The sequence below is a fragment of the Falco peregrinus genome, chromosome 3 (assembly GCF_023634155.1).
Source record: "Falco peregrinus isolate bFalPer1 chromosome 3, bFalPer1.pri, whole genome shotgun sequence".
NCBI lineage: Eukaryota > Metazoa > Chordata > Aves > Falconiformes > Falconidae > Falco > Falco peregrinus.
In genome coordinates, this window is record NC_073723.1 from 86,872,508 (window position 1) to 86,900,276 (window position 27,769).

The window sequence follows — 27,769 nt, forward strand, 5'->3', positions numbered from 1 at the left end:
TTTTTTCCTTTTTCTCCCCTGTATCTAGTATGTTAGGCAATGCTTGTATGTTTGTACAAACTGCCTTCACAGTAAATTGGACAAGTCTCCCTGAGGAACAATAGACAAAAAGACTTGGGAGGACCCGTGGGGATGGGGAGGAAAATGCTTTTATTGCCAATCAAATTAAATGCATTTATATCTGCTCTTAAATTTTCCTGTAAATATATTACTGTGGGCTAGGAGCGTGGTTCCGGAGCTGTTTTAATGAGAGATATTTCAATGGCTTAGGTGGATGGGGTGCGAGGTGATTGTTGCAAAAAAGATTGGTTAAATGAAAAGAAAATATTTCATTTTCAGTTCTTTCTTATTTTCTCCTTTACAGGGAGAAAAAGTTTTAAAATGGGAGCATGCTTTGAAAATGATAAATCAACACGAAACATTTGGAGTGCTCTAAAAGCCTTCCTTCTCTCCTGCTTTCACACCACTCTGTTGGGGAAAAAATAGATGCATTCACTGTTTGCCAAAGAAACACTTGCCCAGTTGTAATCAAGTCATTTTACAACGTGGTGTAGACTTTCACTCCACGTTTGTTTTATGTGGCCTTGGGGAAGTCGTGGCAGCAAATGCTTCTACTTGCTTATCTCTAAAAAGGAAGGATGAGTCAGGATCAGTCTCTGTATAAGAGGCTGTTTTCAAGCTGTTTGGTTTTCCCACTTCCCTGCTTACAGCACTCTTAATCTGTAGCCACACTGGGAGGTAAATAAAAGAAGATAATACCTTACCCCTGCCCAGAAATGTTCTTGCAACTATCTTCCATGCGCCCTTATTTTCCCAGGTAATGGGAGCTATGGGCTTACCTGAGACCTGGGAGAGGGGAGATGTGTTCCCAAGTCTACTACAGGCTTCCCAAGTGAATCTTCATCTGTTTCTTGTAGTGTTCAGGGGTTGTGATGAAGAACTTAAATCAAGACATCGTAGATTATACTTCTGTGGTGCTTGTTGTTCTACATGCTTGACGTGATTGATTGTTGTGTTGTTGAGTGTCTTGGAAACCCTTGGTTCGTAGATGGCATCTTTTAACTTCCTCTCTTGTTTGCTTCATTTTCTGTCTCCTCAACGCGCACACAAATACACACACTCATTCCCTCTCTGGAAGCTTGGGCTATTGCAGGGTGGCTGCTGTAGGTTTGGACTGAAGGCCATTCTTGTAAAATGAAGGATTTATGGCCCAGGGGCACCTGCAGCCTCAGATGCTAATTATGGGTGTACGTGGTACACTGAGGTTGGGTAGGCAAGCTATACTCGGGATTTTCTCCACTTTTAATGGATTTACTTCCCATCCCTTGCTCTCTCAAAGCAGTTGCACTTTCATCATCTTTTTAAGTGTCTTACCCAATTAAGGGAGGATGGTGAGTGATTTTCTTTAGTCCTAGAGTTTCCCTGTCTGCCAAATCTCAGCAGTAATTTTTTGCTTGGTTTTGAAACTTTGAAAGAAAAAAAGGAGAATGAAGTACAAAATTGTCTGAGACCATTAGGCTGTTCCCAGTACAGTCCAGAACAGGGAATTTGTGGTGTTTTTCTCTCCATGGAGGACAAACCAAAGGAATAGTTGCAAGTACACCGCTGTGTCAGTGCACCCCAAAAGAGACTTCAGCCCTTTCTGGGGCATCTGTCAATGCATACATCAGGTCACCACGCAACATGTAGCCATGTGTCAAGAAGCTCTTACAAGTTGGAGGCTGTTCCCAGCTCTTCACATGTCACAGGGATGGCTGGTCCAGGCCGTGCACAGTTTGAGTGTCCAAGCCCAGGATGGAGCACTGCATCTCATGTCATCCAGCCTTATACCCCAACATCTTCTTAGTACAAGAAAGGCATGGAGCTGTTGGAGTGGGTCCAGAGGAAGGCCACAAATGGTCAGGGGGCTGGAACATCTCTCCTATGAGGAAAGGCTGAGAGAGTTGGTGTTGCTCAGCCTGGAGAAGAGAAGGGTCCAGGGTGACCTTACTGTGGCCTTTCAGTACTGAAAGGGGACTTATAAGAAAGATGGGGGACAGGCTTTTTAGTAGGACTTATCACTATAGGGCAAGGGGTCATGGTTTTAAACTAAAAGAGATTCAGACTAGATACAAGGAGGAAATTTTTTTACGAGGAGGGTGGTGAAACAATAGACCAGGTTGCTCAGAGAGGTGGTAGATGCCCCATCCCTGGAAACATTCAGGGTCGGGTTGGACGGGGCTCTGAGCAACCTGATCTAGTTGAAGATGTCCCAGCTCATTGCAGTGGGATTGCACTAGATGGCCTTCAAAGGTTCCTTCCCACCCAAACTACTCTGTGATTCTGCCATTGCACTAAAGAGGTTGCAACATACTTGTTGGTGAGGGTGGTTTGTTGGCCCAGTTTTTTGGTTGTCCTTCAGTTAACAAATGACATTTGTAAGACAGAGCAACTCCCTACATGGAGGGCGGGTGTTATTCTTGGTCATCTCACACCAGTGTGTCCTCTCCATGGGACTCTCCTGTGCTCTAAACTGCGGCATTACTGCATTGCTGCTTGATGAAGGGTTACCCAGTAGCCATCATGGTCGTCTACCTGTTTAGGTGGTAGACACACTTTTTTGGGGTGTTTTTTCGTAGCCTTGGCGTAAGGAGGCAGCAGACAGGGTTGGTACGGTATCATACCCCAACTGATGCAGCACCTTTATCTCTTCTTTTCTTTGCCCTCGTCATCTCCCTTAGGGTTGAACTATTTTTAACATAAAAGTCTTGGGACCTTGCTGATATGCTGGAGGCTATCTGGCCCCATGGTGCACCGACGCCTGTGGATGGGGAGGTGGGAAGGGGGAACAAGTAGTCTTTCTTTGTCAGCACTGCATTGATTTCATTCTGCTCCCGCTACCTTGGGTCTTGCAGTGTTGTGGGTTTTTTTGTTGTTGTTGTTGTGTTTGCTTTTTTTTAAACAGCAAAGAAATATAACTCTGGCTCCAATATTTATACTAGAGGCCCAGGAGCTTATAATATAGCAGTAAACTGTCTCTTTTGAGAGCTCATCAAGACTGCAGTATGATGGATAGACTCCTAGCCAGCTGTGTAGTGGTAATGTTCCAGAAGACAGCATTACCTTTTTTTGATCGAGTACCTAGTTTTTGCCTACCAGCTCAGGATCTCAAAGCACCTTGTGAACAGCAAGGAATTAAAGTATTGCCGTGGCTGAAACAGATAAGTGATTGCCCTTTATCCCTGGAGAAAATAAGGCATGGGGAGGTCAAATGATTTGTTTGCCCCCAAGATCAGCTGTAGTCTAGGAGACCTGGATTTTAGTGATTTTATTTTTCACAGGTGGGTGGCCTGAAGTATGGAGATAGTCCTAAATTTTTTCCTTCCCCTTTTTTTTCTTTCTCCTTTTTTCTTAGAATACTGGGCTTTAACTGACTTTTAACGGTGTTTTATTGGTCTTTTTCTGTTTTCTTAGCTTTGAAGTATAATCCTGCATCCATTGCTATCTAGAAAATGTCTTATGGATCCATTGATGGGAGTGGATTTGGGAGCAGGAATCCATTTGGAGGCCCTTCAAGACAAGGCTATCAACCTCTCGGTAAAGTATTGATCCCTTGCTGTAATTTATTCTGCTTGACTCGCTGAGGACTAAAGTTTTACTCGCCTATGTTCAGTGTGGCTGATGTATAAACATAACATCTTCCTAGAGGTCATTTCTGAAAACCAAGCTTTCACTGGGTTCAGTTTGTATGATGAGGCACTATATCCACAACATGGAACAGCAGCACTGATGAGGATTTTGGAGGTATCTGGGGGGAAATACAAGAAGAAAAGTAGCACATTTTCTAGACCTGGTCATGACCTCCGTCATCTACCCAGCACTCTTGCAAGAAGTTTGTCTGAATGGTTGCTCTGCGGTGGGCTGCAGGCACACAGATGATGGGAGTAGACGGGAAGATGTGCAAAGGGCAGTGGGCTGTGCTTCCACAGAGGGTAACTTAAATGCTGTGGAGGCTGCTTGAATCTGGGAAGTGTGCTCAGATGTGGCAACAGGGTCAAAAACTTGTTCAGGACGTGCTGAAGCTATAAACAGCGTCTTGCAAATGACTGTGGATTCTATTTTTGTGGTACGTTTTTAAGTAAAGACCAGATGTGTTTTCCTTACCTGTAGCCCTCTTGCCCCAAAGGCCTCTAGAAATGCTGAAGCAGCATGAGAAAAGCATTCAGGTGTCCACCTGTGTATCTGAAATGGTCTCAAATGTCCAAGTCAAAGCCGCGCTTCATAGAAGCAAATTCATAATGTAACTGTCATAATGTGGAGCGTAGCTATCATTATAACCTCCTGCTTTAGCGGGTTGAAGACGTTGACTCTACCATGTCCCCTTCTTGAGACAGGCAAGTTGTAGGAGGCATCCTTTGGCAGAAGGACACTGCGTAGCGCAACGCTTGTCCCTGTTGACGTGGGGCTGGCTCGTGCATGGAGGTGGAAGGTAGGTGTCATCCTGCCCACTTCTGAGCTGCTGTTTGAGAGGCCAGCCCATGTGGGCATGGGTAGATAAGATCACATCTCCAGCTGGCCAGATGTGCGCCAGATCCCAATCCATATGGGCAACTGCTGTAGGGCCAGATCTGGGTTAATCTAGTGTGGCTTTTAGTGAGCCTTGTTAGCTGGAGTATTATTTTTGCATTTAATTTTGCACCTGGGTCTGGCTTGTGCTGCAGGGTGAGGCTGCAGTGTAGGCAGGAGTGGGAGTTCAGACCTCTGCAGAAGCATCAGGAGAGGGGATCTTGTAGCGTTGTGACAAAGGGCTGTGTTAGCACTTTGCACAAGGGAACACCACCACTGCTCTCTTCAGTTGCCTTTTGACTGGGCTGTTCGTTAATGCAGCCTAACTTGGTTTTCAGGTTTTGAGGCTTGCAAAAGTTCTTCAGGAAACATTGTTTTGCAAATAGGTATTCCCCCTGGATGGAAATAGAAAAAAAGACATAGAGGTTTCTCTTGCTTTTCTGTTTTTTTATGAGTTTGGGTTGAATTGTGATTGTTTTTTTTTCTTTGAAGATGGAGAAGGTATTGAATTAAGCACGAGTTGTCTGTTCAGTTGTAAATAGTGATTTTTAGGCTATTCTACAAGGCAAAATTAAAGGCATAAAAGCAAGAAAGAATGGGGTACTTGGGCACAATGAAAGAACCGTATGAAAAGAGAATTGAAATGTGGACTAGGCAAATGATGAATCTCAGTGCATTGTAGGTGATGTTAAAAAAGCCTGAATACTCATTTTGCTGTATGAAAGGACCACTTTTTTTAATGCAAATGCACAGAATAATTCAAGACACTTTCAATCTCTAAATATTTGAGGAGTTACCTCATTGTGCCCAGCTTGCCCATCATTTAGCAGTTACTGATGTGACGCTGAAGCCACCCTCAGTGGATTGCAAAAAGCAGCTGATGTAGAAACATCAGCTTTCTCAAGACAACTACAGTCTGTTGGCTGCCCAGCCAAAGCCTGTTAACATGTTGGCTTACGTCTTTGAGTTGAGTGCTGGCTTCCCCTCCATACATGCCGACATCATCTTGGGTGGCATGGTGATGGACACGTCTCCGAGGTCCTCCAGGACTGATTTTCCCAGCAAACCAAAATCAGTTGTGGACTTGCTAAATACCAAGTTGGTTCCTTGGCTGGGCATTGCTGTGGAAAGGCTTGCAAGGGAAGGAACAATTGGTTGTGTTGGCCAAGGGCAGCCTGGAGAAGCTCTTCTCCTTTCTGTGCATCTCAGAGATGTTCATCTGAACCTGTGTAGCTCCCCATGCTCCTTTACCATGGGAGTGTGAGTAAAATATGCCGCATGTCTCTTGTTGTAGTATCCCCAAATCCTGTCAGTGATTAAGTGTCGGGAGAGGGGAATGCAACACTAATCGTCTCCCTCCTGCTTCTGAAAGATGGATGACTGGCTTGTGGAGAAAATCCGCCTGCTGTATTAGATCATGGTACAGCTGGAACAAAAGAGCGTGGCCTTCCTGCTGGCATGCGTATGTCTGCTCGCAGGGGGAGCAGACCTTGCTGGGCATGTGCTGCATGTGCTCCAAACCTCCTCTTCTTTTTATAGCTAATAAATAAATAAAGACAGGTACCAGCATCCTATACAGCAAGTAGTTACTGTCCAACGGCAGTGTGTGGTCCAGTGGTAATTCAGGCACCCAATAGAAAACCCTGAGATCCTGCAACAGTAAAAGTGATGGGGATGGCACTGCTTAATAACCTTCCAGTAATAAATCGGCATGGAAATCAGGTACAAAAACCAAACAGGTTCCCAGCCCCAGCTCGCCCAAGAAGCTGGAGGCTTGTCACAGCAAGTGATTAGACAGTGAAATGGGAAAAAAAACCCACCAACCCCCCTGGAGACTTCATTTTTGAAATCTTTATTTGCATGAAAAGTGGCAAAGAAAATAGGGCTTAGGTTTTGGTTTTTTGGGGAGGTTTTGTTGTTGTTGTTTGTGTTTTGTTGTTGGATTTATTTTTTTTTTAATAGAGGCAAGAGGGTGTCCCCTGTCCTAATACCCACCTGTCCATCTTAGCTGCATTTCTTCTGTGCTCAATCTGAATGTGTTGCCAAGGCTGGGAAAGATTAATTACTGGAAGGTGCTTTCCCTTGGCCCTGGGCCAACGTGATGATGGATGGACTTACAGCCCATCACGGGGCTAGGTGGCGGCTGCCCTTGCTGACCAGCCTAATTAGAGAGATCTGCAGGCTCCAGTTTCAGCAGCTTTGGGAAGAATCCTGGAGGCAGGGTTTTTTTTTAATTTGGTTTGCCTGGGACTCCTGGGTGTCAGACAACTCTGGTTCAGGCTCTGCTTTTATGGTGTTGCTGGATATCCAGAATTTCTTAGGGGACAATGCTCCCACACCTCCAAAGTATACTTTTTTTTTTTTCCCCCCTATTGGAAATTGTTGGGAGGAAAGAGAGATTGCACCCAGCAAAACTCGTATGTTCTGTAGTCTTAACCAGGGACCACCCCAAAGATGTGTCATAAGTGAGACCACCAGGATTACTTGCAGTATAGCAGTTTAGGAGGTTGACTGTGTCATCCCACAGACACTGAAGAACAGCAAGGAGTGGCAAGTGGAAGAGTAAGCTTTGCAGTTGTATGACATGCCCTCCTCCAGCGGTGTCTATGTTTCATGTCCTCATTCTGCTCCAAAAATCCCTGTAAACCCAAGTGTTACCCTGTTTGTTTGTAGGAGCTTCGCTGGGCTTCAGCTGTGCATTGGTGTTGCATGGAGAAGTTGTAAATTAGGCAGTAGAAAGCTGTTATTTTTCTTTTCATTTTTTAACCTGAGAAATGAAAAAGATTGAAATTACTTCAGAAGGGGGTTTTGGTTTTTTTCCAGTAGTGTGACTTGTCAAAAATAAACAGAGACCAGACACTGTGCAGTAGTAGGAATTAAACCCTGAATTCTCACCATTTTGATGTGTGCAACATGCATCCTCTACCACGTTCAACCTATCTTCTCCAAACCATCTTGTGGAGAAAGGGAACAAAACGTGCTGCACACAGGGAAGCATACAGGTCAAGGAATTCAAATATCTTGAATTAAAATACTGCAAGCCAGGAAATTTTTAACATTTGTTCTATTAACTTTACTGTGCCCTGGACATTAAATGCCAGATTTGAACAGGTGAGGATAATTTCATATTCCAGAGGTGCAGGGTTTCTAGGTGTGCTCAAGGGACCATTGGATCAGTGCTTAATTTTAGTGTGACTTCGTCTAGAGCATTTTTCCTTCGGTTGCTCATGAAGATACTGTGTGGGACGCTGGCCAGAGTTGTACTCAAGATATATTGCACATGTGTCTTTCTCCTTGTCTGCTAGGTTGGTTATCTTGTCACAGAATGAAATTAGATTGGTCCATGTAAGTTGTTCTTGGCAGTGTTCACTGGGTATATGTCACCTAATTATCATTTTGATACTTAGCAATTGTTAAATTATTTGTTCTAACATTTTTCCAGGAATTGGGTCTGTCATTTTCTTTGCCCTTCCCTCTCTCCCACCCACCTGCCTCTGGAGTGGAAAGACACATGTGAGTGCTGGCAGTGCTGTCTCTGTCCTGTCTTAGCAGTTGGACCCATCCTTCTGTCCTCTTCAATCCTTTTTTCTCTTTTCCTAGCAGCTTTGGAAAGTGATTTGTCCTCAAAAATCCCATCATGGGCTTCATTGTTGTCTTCAGGTTGGCAAAGCCACAGAGCTTATGTGCTGCATGGGAGGAGACGTTCACAGTGGTCGTGACCCCTTTGGAGGGATGGGGATGGCAGGAGCTCTGCTGGAGACCCAGGTCCAGTGGCTAAAGCCACGGTAGATGTTCTGTAGACAAAACTCACTCAAACACTCACTTGTGAACCGGTGCTGTGGCCTGACCACCACGTGGTCTGATGGCAAACTGTGGGAAGGGATCTATGGCCAGCTTTGCATCTTGATACTACAAAGTGCTGAAACACACAAGAAACTCTTAAGTACACAAAGAGTCCCCATGAGGTGAATTAGCATTAAGCAGGTGGTTAATCCTTTGACTATATTAGGACCTGAATACTTTTTTTTTTGCATTAACTTCTTAAATTACTTCCAGTACTTGCAATGCTTTGTTAAAGGGGCACTGCAACCCTTGGTCATTGCAGCGTATGCCTTTGTCCAAAGGGTTTGGAAGGTGGTCTAGTCTAGGTCTGGTTGTGGCAGCTGTTCCCTACTGGAGCAATGAGGGACCCAACCGTGCACTTAAATGTTAGAAAGAGTCAGAAGCAGTGAACGAAAGGAAGAACAAAATCTTTGAATCTTTTAGGGAGATTCAAAGCTATTATGCAATATTAAGGGGGTTTCATTCAAAAGTTGTAACCTTTAAAACTGAAGTATTAAAGCTATTATGCAATATTAAGGGGGTTTCATTCAAAAGTTGTAACCTTTAAAACTGAAGTATTAGACCGTGTCTTGGTCACGTTCAGTAATACAGCTGAAGCGTGCTCTTGGAACGGAGTCCCATCAAGTGCAGAATGGAAGGAAGGACTTGAAATGCGCCTTTTTATCTCCCCAGGAGTTGATGGGTTTACAAATACTGTTCCAAGGTTACCACCTGGACTCTAAAGAGGGTGGTCTAGCTTCTATTGGATACAGCACTAAACGATAAAATGGCTTTTCAAATGGCGTGTAAAAGCTTCTGAGAGTCTCAGTGATTGACTTTTACTTCTAAGTCTTGGGTCCTGTCCTATTTTCTTCAATTTATGGGGATACAGAAGTAGAGGACTCGGGTTGTCTTAAGTAAGTCACTGATTTCCCTGAAATAAAGTGCATGTCAAAGCCCAGATGCGAACAATAAAAAAAAAAAAAAATGTAGTAAGATGATCTCGCCCGCTAGACAACCTCACAAAACTTTTTTGTGGCATTTACTGAGGAATTGTTTCATATTGTTTCTTTGCTGTTGTGTAAGACTTCCAAACATTATAAATTTATTTTCTTAGTCCAGTTTCACTAACTTTAGAGGATATTCTCTGGTTTACATCCAGTTCTTAGAGATTTTAGCAGTGATTTAATGAATTAATAAGTCTAAACATAAGAAAACATGAAAAAATAATGAACAACATGCTTTATAGTAAAAGGAATTGCCAGGAGAATTAACTTTAATACATGAATTAACTTTGAAAATGTTTGTTTTGAAAACCTCTGCCCCATCCCTTCTGGCACTTCTAACATGATAATAAACGTTTTGCTGTAGTCTCAGTATTTCAGGGAAGTTGAGTCGTTAGGCATTTATTTATACAACTAGCAAAACCAGAAGACACCATTCGAAGAAATGTTGTAATGAAATGCGTGAGCGTGAGTTGACAACCTCATAGCATTTATTTATTTTTTTAAACACAACAAAAACCAACAACAAAACCACTAAAACTAAACAAACAAATAGACAAAAAGCCTCTTGGGTAAAGATATATTTTTTACCAATATTATTTGTTAGTCTTGGTCATTCAAAGCCATTTTACTGTAAACGTGGAAAAATCATGCTGGTGGTCCCAATGTTTAACAGAAAAGCAGAAAGCAAAGAGCTGGCCTGTCCTTAGGCATTGTTCAGCTGGAAATGCATTTAAAGAGCTCATTGTCTCAAAATAGTTTGCTGCATTTACCACTCAATTACAGTCAAATCGGAAGTAGTTTAAGAAGATCATCTCCCGCCTGTCTGCTGCTTGTATGTAGAGGTATCTTGATAGGGAATGCAGAGCAGCAGGAATGTGGTGCTGGTTCCTTTAGTTTCCCTGTGAGTGCCTAGCGGTGAACCCCAGACCGGAGGCTGTCCTCCTGGCATGTCTTTACAGGTAGATGCATTTCCCTAAAGGAGGGGAGAATGTCCTGTGCTTAAATTTCAGCTCCTGAAATTAATACAGCTCAATGCTTTGTGCTTCTGGCTGCTCCTGCAGCTGGCTGAGCTCTGGCAGAGCCAGGAAGGAAAAGCTATTCCTTGTCTCAGGTGCAGAGCAAGGAAAAGTTAAGTTTTATTGAAAAAAATAAAACTCAGCTATTGCCTCACACAAAGTTTGTATTAGTTCTTGTTATTCAGACCTAGACAAGACGTCAGCGCTCCCAGGATTTCTTTAATACTGTCGGTTCCATCCAATTCTTCTTTGCCAGCTTTCTCAGTTGCGAACAACAAGAGCACTTTTCTAGTTAGGAGGGCAGAGGGGTCTTTGCTTTGGAGCCCTTGTCCAACAAGCCTTGAGTGAGTGCTTGGCTGTATTATGAAATTCTGCGAGTGCTGCAAGGCTTCCTGGAAGTTTTCTGTATCCCTGGTCTTGTACCCTGTGCTTTGCATCCTGTTCTTTGCATCTTGGCAGTATCAGATGCTTGGATCAAGAGCCTTTTTTAATAAACCCTGCCTACAAATAAGTCTACCTGAAGCAAGACATAGTTGACACTGAGCGGTAGCATTACTCTGTAACCTGCTATGAACATCTGTCCGTGCTTGCTGCATGGGGATCCATGGGAAATAGGCTGAGATTGGAGCCCCTCTTCGGCAGCTGTTTGCTTTTCCATCAGAGCTGGCTCACCATGCATGTCCCGATGCTCACCTATGCCTTGCTGTGCCATACAGATGTGCTAGCAGGGAGCTTACGGTCTGAAATCAGTGGCAGGGCAGCACAGAGCTTATTCCCAGGTTTGCTCTCAGTGTGCCACGTCCAGGGCTGCCAGGGCAGTGTCTGCGTCCCAGTTGGCTCCATCCAGTTGGCTCCCCAGGGACAAAGCAGAATCAGGCTCCAGCCAGGCTAAATGCTCCAGCCAGGGTTTTTGTACAATGTTAAGGGGGACGGACAGACACACAGACACACAGACACACAGACACACAGACACAGACACACACAGACACACACAGACACACAGACACACAGACACACAGACACACAGACACAGACACGCACACGCACACTCTCTCTCTCTCTCTCTCTCTCTCTCTCTCTCTCTCTCTCTCTCTCTCTCTCTCTCTCTCTCTCTCTCTCTCTCTTACTTCACTGGAAAACATCTCCAGGAGGAGGCTGTCATTGCTAGCACAGGTTTATCCACTCCACGTTGTACTCCCTTTATCAGAAGGTGTTGGCAGTTTTTATTGCCCTTGCAGCTTGCTAAAAGGCCTCTTTCTTTCTTTTTTTTGGTTGCTATCTAGGTTCCGGGGTTTTTTTTGGGTTTTTTTTATGTGCATATCAGGAAACCAAGTCAGTTTGAAATTAAATTTGACTTGCTCTGTCCTAGGTGGGATTGCAAGGATGTTAATGTGCAGTGAGTGATCAAGTGCATGCTCTGTCTCCTCTGCTGTTGCTGTAGTAGCCCCAGTAAATTTGGGAACAGACATTATTGATTGTTGAAGGAGAGCTAGAACAGTATTTAGTGTGACTTTACACTGGCCCAAGAATTCCCCTGTTATGAGTTGGGCATTAGCACAACTCTGGTTTTTAGCAGGGGTGATGCTGTGCTGCAACTTTTGGCTGCAAAGCAAAATTTATATTAACTGTATTGCTTTGAGGATTCTTTCTTTGTTGTTGTTGTTGCAGAACTTCTTCTTGGAGTTTTGGCTGTAAGACTGAGCAAATCCAAAGAATCTGAAACCTGGGGTGAAGTTTATGAAGGGAAAACTTAACTTGTGCTGCCTGTGCTGTTGTGATAGGAAAAGTGGGTGCTGCAGGGCACACTGGGTGAGATGCAGCTCTGTGTAATTGAGAGGTTGGAGCGTATGCACATCCAGTGTTATAGGCAAAAAATAGATATATATGTATATAAAAATTAGCAAAACCTCTGTGCATGAATGCAGCTTGAAGCCTAGCAAGTCATTAACCTTTTGGAGAGCACATACGCATCCAGGCCCTGCTCCGTCACTCGTGATCCCACCTCTAGATCTCTGAGCCTTCAGGAGGTGGGAGTTTTCTCCTCCTTTGCTTGCATGACCCTGGAAAACCCCACAGCATCTCTTGGGAATATCTGGCTGAATCACCTGCTCCTCTTAAAGAAAAAAAAAAAGGTTACATACTTCTTTGTCTGTCTATAAGAGAGAGCTAAGGTATGCATTTTTAAATGGATTGTTTTGGTTTAACCCCAGCTGGCAACTAAGCTCCTCACAGCTGCTCACTCGCTCCCTCCCAGTGGGATGGGGGAGAGAATCAGGAAGGTAGAAGTGAAAAAACTCCTGGGTTCACATAAAGACAGTTTCACAGGTAAAGCAAAAGCCACATGTGCCAGCAAAGCACAGCAAGGAATTCATTCACCATGAGCACCATGGGCAGGCAGGTGCTCAGCCGCCCCCGGGCAGCCCGGCTCCATCACGCCTAAAGGTGACTTGGGAAGACAAACGCCATCACTCCAAACATCCCCCCCCCCCCCGCCCCTTTCCTTCTTCTTCCCCCATGTGCTGCATGATGCCATGTGGTCTGGAATACCCCTGGGGTCAGCTGGGGTCAGCTGTCCCGGCTGTGTCCCCTCCCAGCTCCTTGTGCCCCCCCAGCCTGCTGGCTGGTGGGTGGGGTGAGGAGCAGCAAAGCCCTTGGCTCTGTGTGAGCGCTGCTCAGCAGGAACCAGACATCCCTGTGTTGTCAGCGCTGTTTCCAGCACAAATCCAAACCACAGCCCCATATGAGCTACTGTGGAGAAAATTTACCCTATTGCAGCCAAAACCAGCACATAGATAAACACAAATTTGTTTTAAACCTAGGTGGTACCTAATAGCCAATCTATTCCAAAATTTATTGTTCTGGGAGTAATTCCAGCTGGGATTAATATGCTTGACACATCTATCGCTTTTTCTTTCCTGAAAGTACATCAAAAATACTGAGTCTGGGAGCTGCAGACCACTGGTTTTCAATACTGAAAGAGGAACAATTTTTTTTTTAATTATTATTGTTATTTTTTAAACATGAGTAGAGAATTCTTTTGAATTTTAAGGTTCTGGACTTGCAAGTTGTAAAGTTCCAAGTCTTTGTCACCTCTGCTACTAGTTTGTAGTGAGGTCTTGAGCAAATCTATCAACTAACTTCCCTGTTTTCTTGTTTCCTTCCCCTCCTGCTGTCGAATATTATCTAATGAATTAAATTCTGAAGGAGGCAGAATATGTCTTAATCAATTAGAGGAACAGAATTTAGCATCCTTTGTGTATGTGTGCTTTTTCCTTTCTCTCTTTGAAGAATCAAGTGGAGTTTTGTATTTGCTTATGGAGATTTATATAGACACTGAAATACCGTAGTTGTGGATTTCTGTTCTGCCACCTAACTACAGTGATGTATTTATTTGCAAAACATATACAAACTCACTTCTGTACATTTTGGAGGAGTAGACACAGCTGACCCAAATATGTATGATACAAATGGAATTCAAGTTGAGTAGAAAAAAAGGAATAAAACTTTCATCTGTACTGTCAATCCAGAAATATCACTGCTAACTGTCTTCTTCCAAGATGATGTTTACTTGGAGCCAGACACTGGCAGCTAGAAGTGGGCAGGGATTAAAGATAAACAGTGAGGAAGGCCTTGCCAGATGTAAGCAGGTAGATTGGGGATTAGGGCGAATTAGTGTGGATGGAAAGCATTTAAGAGCAAGGAAAGATTTGAAATTGGATGTTAGGATGTACGTGTGCCAGATCTTCCCAGAATTTCTCTCTGTGATTTGGATATTAATGGCTGGGATTCATGAGCACCTTTATTGTCTGGTGAAGTGGCTGAAGGTAGTGACAGTCCTACACATGTTTGGGGGTTTATGCGTGGAAGAAGTGGTTTGCATAGATTTTGAGGTGTGCAAGTGATTGTGTAGGTGTTTCTAAAACCAATTTTCCATCGCTTCCTGATCCCAAGCTGGAAAAGACAGGGTAAAGAAGGAGGAATAAATCAAGGCCCTGCTGATTTATACATCAAGGACCAAATGCAATGAGCTTAGCCAGGAATAGAGTACAAAGTTGGCCACACTTGACATCTCCCCTCCTGCTCATGCCTCATGCTGCTGAACCATGGCATGGCAGCGGGAAAAACAAGTGGAAAGTTCACAGTCTCTTGCCCCTGCAGCAGCTGGAGAATGGCTTTGCCCTGTCGTGTCCCTGCCGTGTTTCATCCCCTGCAGAAAATGAATTTTATCCTTATTTGATGGATGAAGGATTTGGATTGTGGAAGGATTCCTGCTCACAAACCATACCCATTGCCTGCTGTTTTTCCCTTGGAGATTATATCCTAAGGTTTGAAGCTGGCACGGTTTTCCTGGAAAAGGCTTTCTCCTCCCCATTTCTGACCTGCAGTGTTTTCCTTAGTCAGACTCCCTTTGCTCTTACATCTTGGTTTTTCCCTTGAAAAAGTGATAGCCACTGCATTTCTTGGCTTGCAATTCGCAGGACTTGCTCTCGTCTAGCGCTGTCCATCCTTTGAGCCAAGTTGTTTCTGTCCTGGGCTCAACCTTCAGCTTTGCTACTGGGATTTTTGAACATCTGTACAGTAGAAACCCAACAAGGTATAAATTTGCTTTTAAATTTTAAAGGAGGTAGTTGAATAAAGCAAAACTTGGCAGTGGACAGTTATGTAGGTTTTCTTTCTCTTCTTTTAGCAGAACTGGTTAGCAGCTATCTTTTATGGATCTACCTCTGTCTTCTGCAAGGATGGTTTCTTAGTCTGGAGAAGCACTTGAAGAAAGCCTCATTTCTTCTGTCCTGTAGCTGTGGGAATTTGGTACATGTTGTATCATGGACACTTCGACTTGTCTGCAACTTCTTCCCTTGGCTGAGCTGGAAATGAAGCAGCTGGAGAGGGAAGTAAGGCAGGTTTTGCCCTTCAGGGTACTACTTCTCCGTACATGGATGTCAGGGCTGGAGAAACCAGTCCTGAAGACTTGTAGACAGTCTTGATGAAACATGGATCGTGCTGTTAGTAATGACTCTTCAAGCTGTGAAGAGCGGGACACATCTCTCACAACCTTTAGCTGTGACATCCCAAGCAGTGCATGCATTTTATTCTGTGGTTTCCATGCCTTTCTGCAATGCACATGCTTTCTTGCCCCAAAAAACTCATTTTTTTAAGAGAAGGTCAGGGTCAAAGACTAACACTTCTTGTTGTGTCAAGACTATTTGCTGTTGTCATCCGTCCTAGTCCACAGAGACACAGGGGATGGAAAGAATAGCTCTCCCCTGGTGACACTGGGGAATGTCCCAGTTCTTCCAAATCACAGAGCAGCTTCCTTGGGCTAATGTGCTATTTTTAGTTTTAATTGGTCTTAGACTATCTGAAAAATTTCATCCTTTTGCCCCTGCCACAGACCTACATGTCCAGCAGCCAGGCATGCTGCCATCTTGCCAGATGGCCGGCGGGGCAGTTACCAGCACAACTGTGTCACATCTCTGCTTGGCAGCACATGTTCCCAGGTGACAGTCACCACCCGCTTTGAGCTTAAAACAGACCTAGGGATTGACAAAATTCCTGTGCCTGCTTTTATCCAGCCCCACATAGCAGTAATTTCATTGAACGTCATGGAAATTATGCCCACAGCTGCTTTATAAGCAGGTGGGACTCACAGAGAAGGTCCTTGTCTTTGAAATGTGCTGGGAGAGCAGGAGGTTGGCTTTGGGGTGTCCTCTTATCCAGACCCCAGGCTGGTTTCATGCAGCATCTTTAGATGAACGATGTCGAAACATGTTGTTGGGATGTCTGTGTTTCTTTACCTTTCTCTGGCTGCTGAGGGCCAGAACAGGATGATGAGACTTTATTTTCTTTCCATGTGAATGTATCCTAAGTACGTGAAAGATGCTTTAATTCCTTCTAAACACAGTATTTTTAATGGGAATTAAGCCTGCAGCACACTGAAGTGGTAGGCAGGGATAATTCTTGGGAAGTACAGTACCAGGATTAAAATATTCAGAGTGGGCTTTGTTTCAGCCTATATCGCATTTTCAGAAATACTTTTAAGGTCAGATCTCACAGGTCTCCAGGTGCTTGATGATGCAGGTAGGGATGTGGGAGTGGATAGTCCAAGGCTGCTTTCTGCTCTCGAAGGCTTTTAAGGATCTCTTGAAATACTATCTTTCAATGAAAGGCTTGTTTATATAGCCAGTCAAACCTGAGAGCCCCTAAATCCCTTGGTGCCCAGAAATGTGCTGAAACAGGATATTTCACAGAAATATTTCAGTGTGTTTGGCCATTCCTTACTTTGAAAGCTTCACCCGGAGAGATCTGGGAGTGGGTTTTCACAGAGACAAAGATCTTCCCATAGATAGGGATATACATTCCTGTTGTGCAGACACATGCAGGGACTTTGGTTAGGTAGGGAGTTTTTATTTTTTTCCCCCTCCAAAATGTTTTGCTCAGGTCCTTAAGAGGCGTGTAGAAGATGACTGAAGAGCTGTCCACAGGCATGCTGCATAAAATACTATATTCCTTCTCCTTTCCTAACAGAAATACAGAAATGGAAGCAGAGCAACATAGAGGGGCAAAGATATGTAAAGAATATTCTTAGAAGTCATAAATCCCTCTTTTGGGGCTGGGAAGAGCACATGCCGTGCACTTGCATGTGAAATGGGTCTGCTGGGTATGAAGTTTTGTGGAGATAAGACTAGTGGGAATCCCCTTCCCCCAAAACAGAGGTTTTGAAGGAAAAAAATCAGTCCTGGGTGCCTCAGAACTTCAGACCTACCATATTTGTCCACATGTATGGAGGCAACTGAAGTGATGGGCTGAGGAAAATGAACCTTCTGTATCATTTTCTCCCACTCATCCCCCCACACCTCTTTTTTATTGTTATTTTCACTTCTATAAGGTGGTATGAAGCAGAGATTTATAAAGAGGATTTGCTGTAAAGTACAGTTTGCAAAGAACTTGGGTTTATGACAAAATGCTGCAAAAACCCCTTTATTGCAATCATATAGTAGACAGTGTTTTAGATTTATTTCAGGTACTGCAAGAGTTAAGCAGGTTGGAAAGAGGAGTTGTCTGCTGCTTTTCCTGAAGTGCTTTACCAGCCAGACAGTAGCCAGATGGCTGTGCCTTTGAACAATACATAGATAATACCAAGCCAGGATCTAATAACAATAAAACCATTAAAACTATATAGAATGTGCATACCTAGGGGGTATGGATGTGCAGCATATGTATGCGTGTGTGTAAGTATGTTTTTGAAATGTAATTTGGAGCTTTCAGTCATACTGTCATTCCATTCCTCTCCTATTACAGTCTGACTGCTAAAACAAAGTGCTGTCTATTAATATATTTTTTAATTTTGGATTGTTAACCGAATTTCAGTTTTTTTCATGGAGATTTATTTCTTTTCTTTTTTCTTCTTCATGGGGTTTTCACACATCCTGCTTAGAAGAAACCATGCCCTGTTGACATCATGACAGGGAGAAAAAATGCATGCTTATGTGCAATATTAATAAAACAGTCACTGTTGCAAACAAGAGTTTCCTTTTGGGAGATTGAACTTCCTGGAGATCAGAGAGTTTGGACCACGTTGGATTTGGAGGATGCCTGGCATCGCCCCCTAACAAGATGAGGGTTTTTAATTGAGTTGTTAGCGTGTCTTATCCCAGTGCTTTTTTTCCCCTCCATACCCTCAGGTTTGATGTGGTAAGAATCCAGCTTTGCTTTATTTTATTTTATTGGGTTTTATTTTGATGATGTCTAATTGGGCTGCTTGTCTTGGTGCTGCTCTCCAACTCTTTTGTTTCTGGTTGAGCATCCTGAGCTTTTTGGTCCATCTCTGTTTTGTTATGGCCGTGTTTTACTTCTTCCAGGCATGTGCAAGACCTCCTCAAAGCTAAGGCAAGAGGGAGGAGGAGCAGGCCAGCGTTTCAGCATCACGCTAGATGGTAGCAGTGCATGTCTGCAATAGAAAGCTTTATAATAAAGCAGTCCTTGTAGCATCTCTCTGCCTTGGCCTTTGCAGGAGGGTGACTGTGAGCCAGGCAGAAGGAATTCCCTGCCAGTGGCTGAGGGATTTCGCTGCCGTAGCCCACTGTGAATTCCTGTTGGCGGAAAACAAAAGCCAGCCTGCTCTGGGGAGAAATAAAAATCCCACCCTGCTCTGTATCCATTGGTTTAGGCACAGCATGGTCTCCCCACCCCCCCCCACCCCCCACCCCCCCCCCGCTCCAATATTTTTATTTTCCCCCCTCGGTTGTTTCTTCCTCCTTCTTTCAGCCCCTTTCTCCTCACATGCCTCTGCTGCTTTTCTTGGCCAGTTTTCCCAAAGCGAAGGTAATGACATTGTTTTACAGTGCTGTATAAATACTTTCCTTAGTTTGGCATGAGTATGTTTATGTCGGCATCCCTGTCGGTGCAGACTGCAGAACGGCTTTGTGCTCAAGCCCAGCCATTAATCTGAGCTCGCCTGGAGCGGGCTCCGGCTCTGAGCTGCATCTCCATAGGAAGGGTGGGTGGTGCAGTCCTCAACCACCAACACAAACCCTTCCCTGCACTCGTGTTGGTTTTAGAAAGTCCATTCCATCTTCTCATCTAAGATGGAGACCATTACTTGTCAACTTAGACGGATTGTCCCGCATTAACTGTGTGTGGGAATATGTTGTTGTCATCCCTTGAAGCCCTTGCAAAAGATGCCTGGTGTGGTGGACTTGTGACTGAGCTGCAGTTTTAGCATGGTAAATAGGTTTTTTCTTTGTCTGCCTGCTGAAGGACATGGGCATTGTTGTCCTGTAGAGAGAGTCCTCTTGCCCAAGGTTGTCATAACTATTTCTCATGAAACTGTAGAAACCCTAAAGATGGTATTTACCGGCTAGTTTGCTGACTTGTGTTTTCAAGTGTATGACTGTGGCTCACTGGATTACCTTCAGTCAGTCAAGCATAGAATTGAAGAATCATTTCCACTGGAAAAGACCTTTACAATCATCAAGTCCAACTACTTAACCCAGCACTGCCAAGCCCACCAATAAACCATGTCCCTAAGTGCCACATCTACACATCTTTTAAATATCTCCAGGGATGGTGACTCCACCACTTCCCTGGCCAGCCTGGTCCAATGCTTGACAAGCCTTTCTGTGAAGAAATTTTTCCTGGTGTCCAATCTAAAACTCCCCTGGTGCAACTTGAAGACATTTCCTGTTGTCCTACTGCTTATTACTTGGGAGAAAAGACAGACAGCTCACCTCACTACAGCCTCCTTTCAGGCAGTTGTAGGGAGCCACAAGGTCTCCCCTGAGCCTCCTTTTCTCCAGGCTAAACAGCCCCAGGTCCCTCAGCCGCTCCCCATAAGACTTGTGCCCCAGACCCTTCCCCAGCTCCGTTGCCCATCTCTGGACACGCTCCAGCACCTCAGTGTCTTTCTTGTAGTGAGGGGCCCAATACTGAACACAGGGTTCGAGGTGCGGCCTCACCAGTGCTGAGCACAGGGGGACGATCACTGCCCTGGTCCTGCTGGCCACACTGTTGCTGATACCAGCCAGGATGCTGTTGGCCTTCTTGGCCACCTGGGCACACTGCTGGATCATGTTCAACTGGCGGTCGACCAGCACACACAAGTCCTTTTCCACCAGGCAGCTTTCCAGCCGCTCTGCCCCAAGCCTGTATTGTTACATTGGGTTGGTGTGACCCAAGTGCAAGACCAGCACTGAGCCATGTTGAACCTCATACAACTGGCCTCGGCCCATTGATCCAGCCTGTCCAGAGTCCCCTGCGGAGCCTTCCTACCCTCCAGCAGATCAACGCTTCCATCCAACTTGGTGTCATCTGTAAACTGACTGAGGGTGCACTCAATCCCCTCATCAAGGTCATCAATAAGGATATTAAGCAGGTCTGGCCCCAGCACTGAGCCCTGGGGAGCACCACTCGTGACTGGCCACCAGCTGGGTGTAACTCCGTTCCCCACCACTCTTTGGGCTCGGCCATCCAGTGAATTTTTTACCCAGCGCAGCGCACACCCATCCAAGCTGTGAGCAGCCAGTTTCTCCAGGACAATGCTTCCTGTGCTGTGGGAAACTGTTAAAAGGTTTACAAAAGCGTGTTTCTGTGTGCCTTGTGTCCTCGACATGGAAGAGTGGAGGGAGGAGAGTGTTATCACCACTTCCCTGGAAGATTTCCCTCCCTGCCCTGCCTTGTTGACAGGAGAGTGGGCAGGAGACCAGCTGAAGGGTTGGGAGACTTTGCAGACTGTTACATTTCTTGTGCTGTTCTTTTTAAAGGCATATTTATTTATGCCTTTAAATGTCTGGGATGTTTTTTGGGTGCTGGTCTGCTTTTAAGCAGCGTCTGTGTCAGATCTCCTAAGTTAAGCAGGAGAGGAGGGGAAATCTCTGCAGTGACAGAAGATGAAGGTGATTTAGTAGCTGCTGGTCCTAATGGGCTGTAACACAGAGGTCCCGACAAATACTTCCAAGGAGCAGATACCAGATTCCGGCATGAGAAACAGCTCCATTCCTGGGAGGAGGCTCTACCAGGCCTTTTAATGACCCCCAGTGGCCAGGATCAGTTTTATCTCATCTGCAGCTTTGCAGAAACATGTAGCCATGGATAAAAGGCTTTGCAGCAAAAGTCACGTATGGAACTTGGCTGTGCAGGAGCCAAGTGCTGAGAAATAACGTGCAATTAACGCAAGCTTGGGACCCGACCAGAGTTTCCTTGTTGCAGTGCTGGTTACTGGGCTGTGGCATGTGAATGCTTCCCCACCAGCTTCAGCTCAGCTTCCTCTGCCTGTGCCCAGATTTAGAAGATCAAAAAATAGATCAGGATATTGGCTGTGTCTTCTGGGAGGAGCGACACTGGGTTTGAAGATGCAGTCATGTAAAAATAAAGAAGTGAAGGTTGGTGTGCACTAATGCAGGAGCTGTTCTGCAGCTCTTTTTCTTTCATTTTTTTAATATGCATCATACCTAGTCTTCAAACTTCAGTGCTTTAGAGGAAGCCTGAAATTAATTCTGCATTGGGATGTTCTGGCAGGCTAAATGCTTTGCTTCCTTTTAGAAAGGATGTTTCCAGTCCCAGGTTGAATGTTAGAAAAGGTAAAATGCCTACTGACACCTGCAGACACCACAGATTTGTATTTTAGCTCATTTTCTGTGAAACTGCGATTTTTGTCATCTCAAGTTGAGGGTCAGCACAGCTGCCAGGGCAGTAGCAGGGGTTTTGGTGACTTTTCATTATGAAGCTGCCCCGTGCATGGCTAACAAACCACCTTGGGTATGTCGAGGGTGGCTGTGATTCAGAAGGTGATGACATGTGGATGGAGAGCACAATGAAGCAAATTAAAGCAGCTCTCATGGGACACCCTGGTTTATGCCTTGCCCCAAAGCTCCTTGCAGGGGTGGATCTGGCAGCAAACACATCCGTTTACTGCCTTTTCCATTTATTTGACAACCCCACGATGGGAGATGGTGCTTACCCACTCTAGGCGAAGAGCTTCTTGTACTGCTTCACCTTTTGGTGTGCCCAGCAGGAAAGGATATGGATTATTCACGTTGTTCCTCTTTCTCCTCTGCAGCTGCTGTTCCCTGCTGAAATAGATATCAAACTTGTGATTGCCCTACTAACAAGTAACTTGTAAAACTTGCTGCTTCAGGGATCCAGAAGGACGTTTGAGCTGGAGCAGGGAAGCTCGAGAAATAGCTCAAAGTACTTGAGCATGTTTGTAGACACTTTGTTTTTCCCTCATGACTTGCACACATGAGGCTCCTTAAAACACTAGGCTCTATAATCGCATAGCCTAGCATTAAACCGTGTGGACAGATTATTTTATATGCTTTGGAATATAGCTGTTAGGGAGTTGTTTTGTTTGTTTGATGCAGAGTTGTTCACAGGAGACTCAAGCTACCCATCGATGTGTGAAATATGCTATGGAAACACATCACCATGGCCTAAGGTTCATCTGAGCTCAAAGAGGCACAAACTGTTTCTGGGCCCCGCCAAAATATGCACAAGTGTAATGGTGAATCTTTAAGGATAAGGAGATTAGACCCTTTTGATTTAAGGTATAAAAAGAATTCTCCTAAAAAAATGAAGGCTTTGAAGGACCATTCCTGTGTAGGCTACCTCTCCATTTCTGTAGCTTGTCCATAGATCCCGGAGGCAGATATTGAAACACGTGAATTTCTGATCTGGTCCGTTGGCTCAGATCTTGTATGATACCTGTGCTTGCCTTGGGAAAAAGTTTTGTTTGGGGAAAAGCTCTCTAAATTCTCTGCTGGAAGTTGCTTTGGAAGGCCAAGGAGGATAAAGATGATAAAGAATCAGCGGATGTCTGCGGAAAAGGATTGTGTAGATTTAGGGAGATTAGAGACAAGGCAAACAAAAACGCCAAGTTTTATAGAAGTGGTTACAGTATCTGGGTGGGACCTTATTAATGAATAATGAAGCAGGCTGCAGAAGACCTCCTCTGTGCCTTCATCAGAGATTTATCTGGTGGTAGTTTATGAGACTCACTGGTGTGCTCATGAGTAGGTTTAGAAAGGATTTCACATTAGTGCTGTGTGTGCAGAAAGAAAGAAGTGAGGGTGGAGGAGAAAGAGGGAGAGAATGAGTACGGCAACCCCATAGTGCAGCACAGCCATAAAACTGTCAGGAAATGGGACTGTCATCCTCAAGGCAGAAGAAGTGAAAAACAGCAGGCTGGCTTGCCTGCATATTTTAATTACTTTGTAGTAATTAGGGACAGACAAAGGTAAAGTTGCAGCCCCACTTGGGTAAAAGTAACTTTCCTGGAGAAATTGTGCAAAGATTGTCCAGTCTGAATGCAACTATCTGGAAAATCAGAGGAGAAATACTTTGTGCACAGTGACTTTCCCACCCCTGAAACTGGAGCAAGAATAAATCACTTACTTTGCTAATAAGAAAACAAGACCATTGTGGGACAGAGCAGAGTGCCCATTTAGACATGATCTCCTGATATCCCCAGTGATTACATTTTGTGCAGAATCAAATACTGACCATCTTCTGAAGCTTTCACAGTAATTCTTCAAGGTCAGTTTCTTCTTGTGTCCGGAAAGGACCCAGCTGAATGGTAAATTTTGCTTGATTGAAATCTGCAAAGCATAACCTGTGTCCTTGCATCTGCAGTGACATAATTTTGCTCCGTGATTTTGGAGCAGGCACACAGAAGTAGATTGTAATATAGCAGGCATGTTTGATGTCCTGTCTTAAATCCCAAACTATTAACTTAATTAATATTGTAGGCTCTTAACACCTTTCCCTACTTGTGAGCTACCTTGAGTGAGACTGGAAAATGATGCTGCTTCACCTTTTCTGGCCTTGTAGAGGCAGAAATGTGTGCCGTTTGGTCTTTGTTAATTATTTCACTCTCAAGGTCTTGTTCAGTCTTTGACAGAGAGCTCCATGTGAGCTTTTAGCTCTGGGGTTAAGCGGCTCCCTTGCTTTATGTCAGGGGCAGCTGCACTTTGCCAGTGTATATAGTGGCATACGTGTAGATATAGATGACCAAACCCCACTTTCTAACCATTGCAAGGGTATTTTAATGGGTAAATTGGAGGCGGGGCAGGGGGGAAGGTTCTGCATTGTAAAGGTGGATAATTTCACTGTGCATTCTTTTTCGCTAGTGTAGTGCTGTCCTCTGGCATAACCAGCCTAGTTAAGTGCAAGTGGGAGTGCAAGTGTTGATTTTCTTAGGGAGATGCTCATGCAGAAAAAGATGCAAAATTACTCCAAATTGATTTGCTGTTTGTGTGGACAAAGGGGAGGATGAGATGGTTAAGCTGCCCTCTGATGTGGAGATTAAATTCAGTTCAAGTAGCACAGTGATGTGTCACTGAAGATAAACTATTTTGAATAGGTGATTCCTTAATCCGATGCTTTTAGCTATCTCCAAAGTGTTCACTTTGGGTCTGCAGCTTGTCTGAAAATATTTAGGGTCTGGAAGAAATCTCCTTGTTTTTTGATAAGAAGGTCTCCCTCTTTTCCTCCATAGGGAGAGGAGAAGAGGGGTATGGGAAATTTAGAAACTTGACTTGTCCTAGTGTGCAGGACTTGTCCTGAACTGAACTGAAGAGTTGGGTATCCCAAGCTCTTGCCTCAGCCCTGACACTACCTCCCTTGCCATTTCTGGGCAAAAAAGTGAAGCAGCACTTCTTTCCCTAATGCAATTGATAACTCATGTTATACATTGCTCTTTCGTTTGTAGTTTTGAAGCATATTGAGGATCTTGCTGTGATTATGAAAATTGCAAAGAATTATTTATGTGTTTCCAAGCTGTCAGACTGGGTAACAGGGAAGGAGGCAAAAAACTACTTTCTTCTTCTTTGGGATCTCAAGGATGGGGGAAGAACTGTGTGTCCAGTCTCCTGCCGGATGTTTTGCCTCTTGTTAATTCCATGGCTCTCAAGTGTGTTTCATCATCATAAAGGTCTCGTCACAGATTTTGCTTTGAGTGCTAAAAGCTTTGCTTCCCTCTGCCTTCCTCCATGATTTAAAAGCCACAGATGCTGATACATCTCTGAGACAGAATCTATTACACTTTTCCTGCCAAGCAGAGCTATGGCACTTGCTTTATTTCCCTCCTCCTAACACTCAATTTGTTCTTAGTCGGTGCTCAGCTGGCCACATTGCTGAGCACTGGCAGGGCTCCCCCCATGCAGTGGTTCCTATTAGCTTTCCACTTCTTAATTTCATTATCCATTTCTAATGGCTTTTTAATGTTTGAGCTGAATTTACAGTACCGAGGACTTCATGCACCTTCTGTTTCTCCAGAAGTGTTTCAGGGAGGATGTGATTGACCATCCGCTGCTTTTCTTGTGCCATAGAGAAGAGCTGGTCTCCACCGTGGGAAATGAGTTTATTGGTTTATTGGCCTTTTTCTTTTTTTTTTTTTTTTTTTTTTTTGTTGTTGTTTCCCCCCCCCCCCGCCCTGAATATAGTTGATGGGGCACTCATGTGTGTGTCCTGAGCTTCCTACCAGTTTGTAGCAATGGCTGATTTTCCTTCTTTGAATCTCAAGCTATTGAACACTTGATTGCATGTATGTTGAGAAAGTTTGTCCACTTGTATCTGTTCAGGTGTAAGTAGCACCTTTCTCAGACTGCTCAGGAAGCGTTCCTTGCAAACATTGCATCATTTTACCTTTTCCTTGGTTTCTCTTTATACATAAAGAATTCAGTAGTTCTGAAACTCAGTTCCCACTTTCTGTTTTGTTTTCTTTTGCTTCCCTGATCATTCCCCTGGTCTTTCTCTGGGCATCCTTTGGCCCTTATCCCAGCCTTAGAGTGGGACAACAAGTTGCCCCTTGGCCTGGGGAGCCCACCACACCTCTCTGAACAAGACAAGTACATGAGCTAGTCTCTGGCAGTGCTACCAGGATTTTACAGCTAATTTGCCTGGTTTTTGATGGAAGAAGCCATTGTGTTTATCTCCAGCTGTACCCTGGGGTTTCTGAGAGCCACAGCCTTGCCAAGAGGGTAGATGGCTCCCAAAGCCACCCTGACATCGCACAGGGGTCGCAGTCATTGGTAGTGGTTTAATATTCATATGATCATATGCTGTTTTTATTAGTCACTAAATCTGTCAGTGTGGAATTGAGGCTTTCCACATTTTAAAGGTAATTAAAGACTGAGTGCTTCATAAAACATGATGCAGACTGTGAGGTCCTGGCACGGTACTGAGCATTGTGTGCAGTTGCCAAAAGGACACCAGATGTTGATGGGAAGACCAAGCTCTTTCCCTTCCCATGTTCTTCTAAACTTCAGTGAGACCTGAAATGAGGCCTTTCAACATGGATACAATGTCAGGTGATGGGATGAGTGCAGGGGTCTGGTGTTATTCAAGCAAAGGCATCTTCACAGCCAAGACCAGCCCTGCGGTCCATTCGCTGAAGTTGTCCATCGTGCTTTTACGCATTCCTCATCACCAGCCTTCAATTACTTCTCTAGTGAGGTTGTTTCAGGTCTCAACACTGAGAAATACTCCCTGAAGTATAACCCACTCTTTCCTTTAAGTTTTGTTCCTTCATATTTACTGTTTATTTCTATGATCCTCTCCAGGTTACTTGTTCCCCATGATGTCTGCATAACAAAGTGTGGCTGCAGAAAGGTCTTTGGATTCCCCTTTTTTCTCTAATGGCATTAGCCCAAATTAGCCTTGTGTGCTGCAGAATGTGAGAGCAAGCGTCCCATGGCAAGAGGAATAAGAGTGATAGTTGTATGGCATGATGCAGGGATGACAGTGCCTGGGGATCTTAACAGAAAACGAGAAATCTTCCAATTTTTGAAAAAGAGACAAAGACAGCAAGACTGCTTGCTGTCTGACTTCTAACATGGTGAGAGGGGTACCATTGCAGTGAATCATCTCTTCCCGCTACCGTCTTTTTGTCTCATATAAAGTGAAAGCAATGGCAAAAACATGATTTCTCAGGAGTGAAACCTCGTGTGCCCATATTTTATAGGGTTAAAACAAACAAACCAATAAAATCCCCAACTAGAGCTATTTGCTTTCTGGGAACCTTCTTGCTTTTGCTTTACAGCTCCAGCTGGGAAATTTGGGTGTAGTTTTGAAAGGGGAAAAATAGTTTCCTCAAAGGGCCTACTTCCATAAACTGAGAAATAAGAAAATGACAACTGTTTTAATACTTATGTGAACCGGTAACCAAAGCTATCGGGGGGATCAGTATTCATTCTCTGGAAAACAGGGAGTATAGCTGCCTCTGCCATCCCTTTTCTGCTGAGCCACTGGTGCTTTTATCCATTGCTTTATATTCTCAGCAAGGCCTTACACTTGCAAGTTGTGTTTTCTCACCACAAAGGGAAGGCAGTGAAAACAGGGTAGGATGGGTAGTGCTGTCTTTTGGAAAAGGCAAATACAGAAGAGTTCTTTCTGATGCTTAAGGTGTGCTGTTGCGATAGAGGTCTGTTGAAGTCTGGCAATGTAATGTATGTGATCTGTTCCATCAGGTATTTCCTGGACCATTGAGTGGATTTAGCTGAATTCCTTTGGAGGAAATTATTACTTCCCCCCCCCCAGCATATCTGATCCCTATGTGCTGAAAATAAGTCTTTCTTCTCTACAAGGACAGCTGCAGTAAAGGGAGCTTTGGGATGAATTTCCCCTTCCGTTGCCTGCAGTGCTGTTCCATAGCAAGAGGAGAGAGAAGGGGGATTTTTATTTTTATTTTTAATATGCTCAGCAGTATTTGTTAACTCTTAAGAAAACCATGCGTGTTAAGCACTCAACCAAAGGAAGGCAAATGCTTCTCCCTCCCTGGAGAGAAGAAAACAGAGGTGTAAGTGTCTTTACAAGAAGCAGTATCAAGTCACTTTGTGCAATTTGCTGGAGGGTTGCTCTAAGAAACTGCAGAGCATACAGCTCCTG

At 44.3% G+C, this 27,769-nt stretch overlaps 1 protein-coding gene across 7 annotated transcripts in view; it reads left to right on the forward strand.

The window, feature by feature from the left end:
- TSNARE1 (t-SNARE domain containing 1) overlaps positions 1-27,769 on the forward strand; it is a 509,528-nt gene that overhangs the window by 112,517 nt on the left and 369,242 nt on the right. For all 7 annotated transcript variants that reach the window (XM_055799973.1, XM_055799972.1, XM_055799978.1 and 4 more), the window contains one exon: positions 3,454-3,576. In XM_055799973.1, coding sequence (XP_055655948.1) covers positions 3,492-3,576 — 85 coding nt within the window. In that variant the 5' untranslated portion in view covers positions 3,454-3,491. The remainder of the gene's footprint in view (positions 1-3,453; positions 3,577-27,769) is intronic.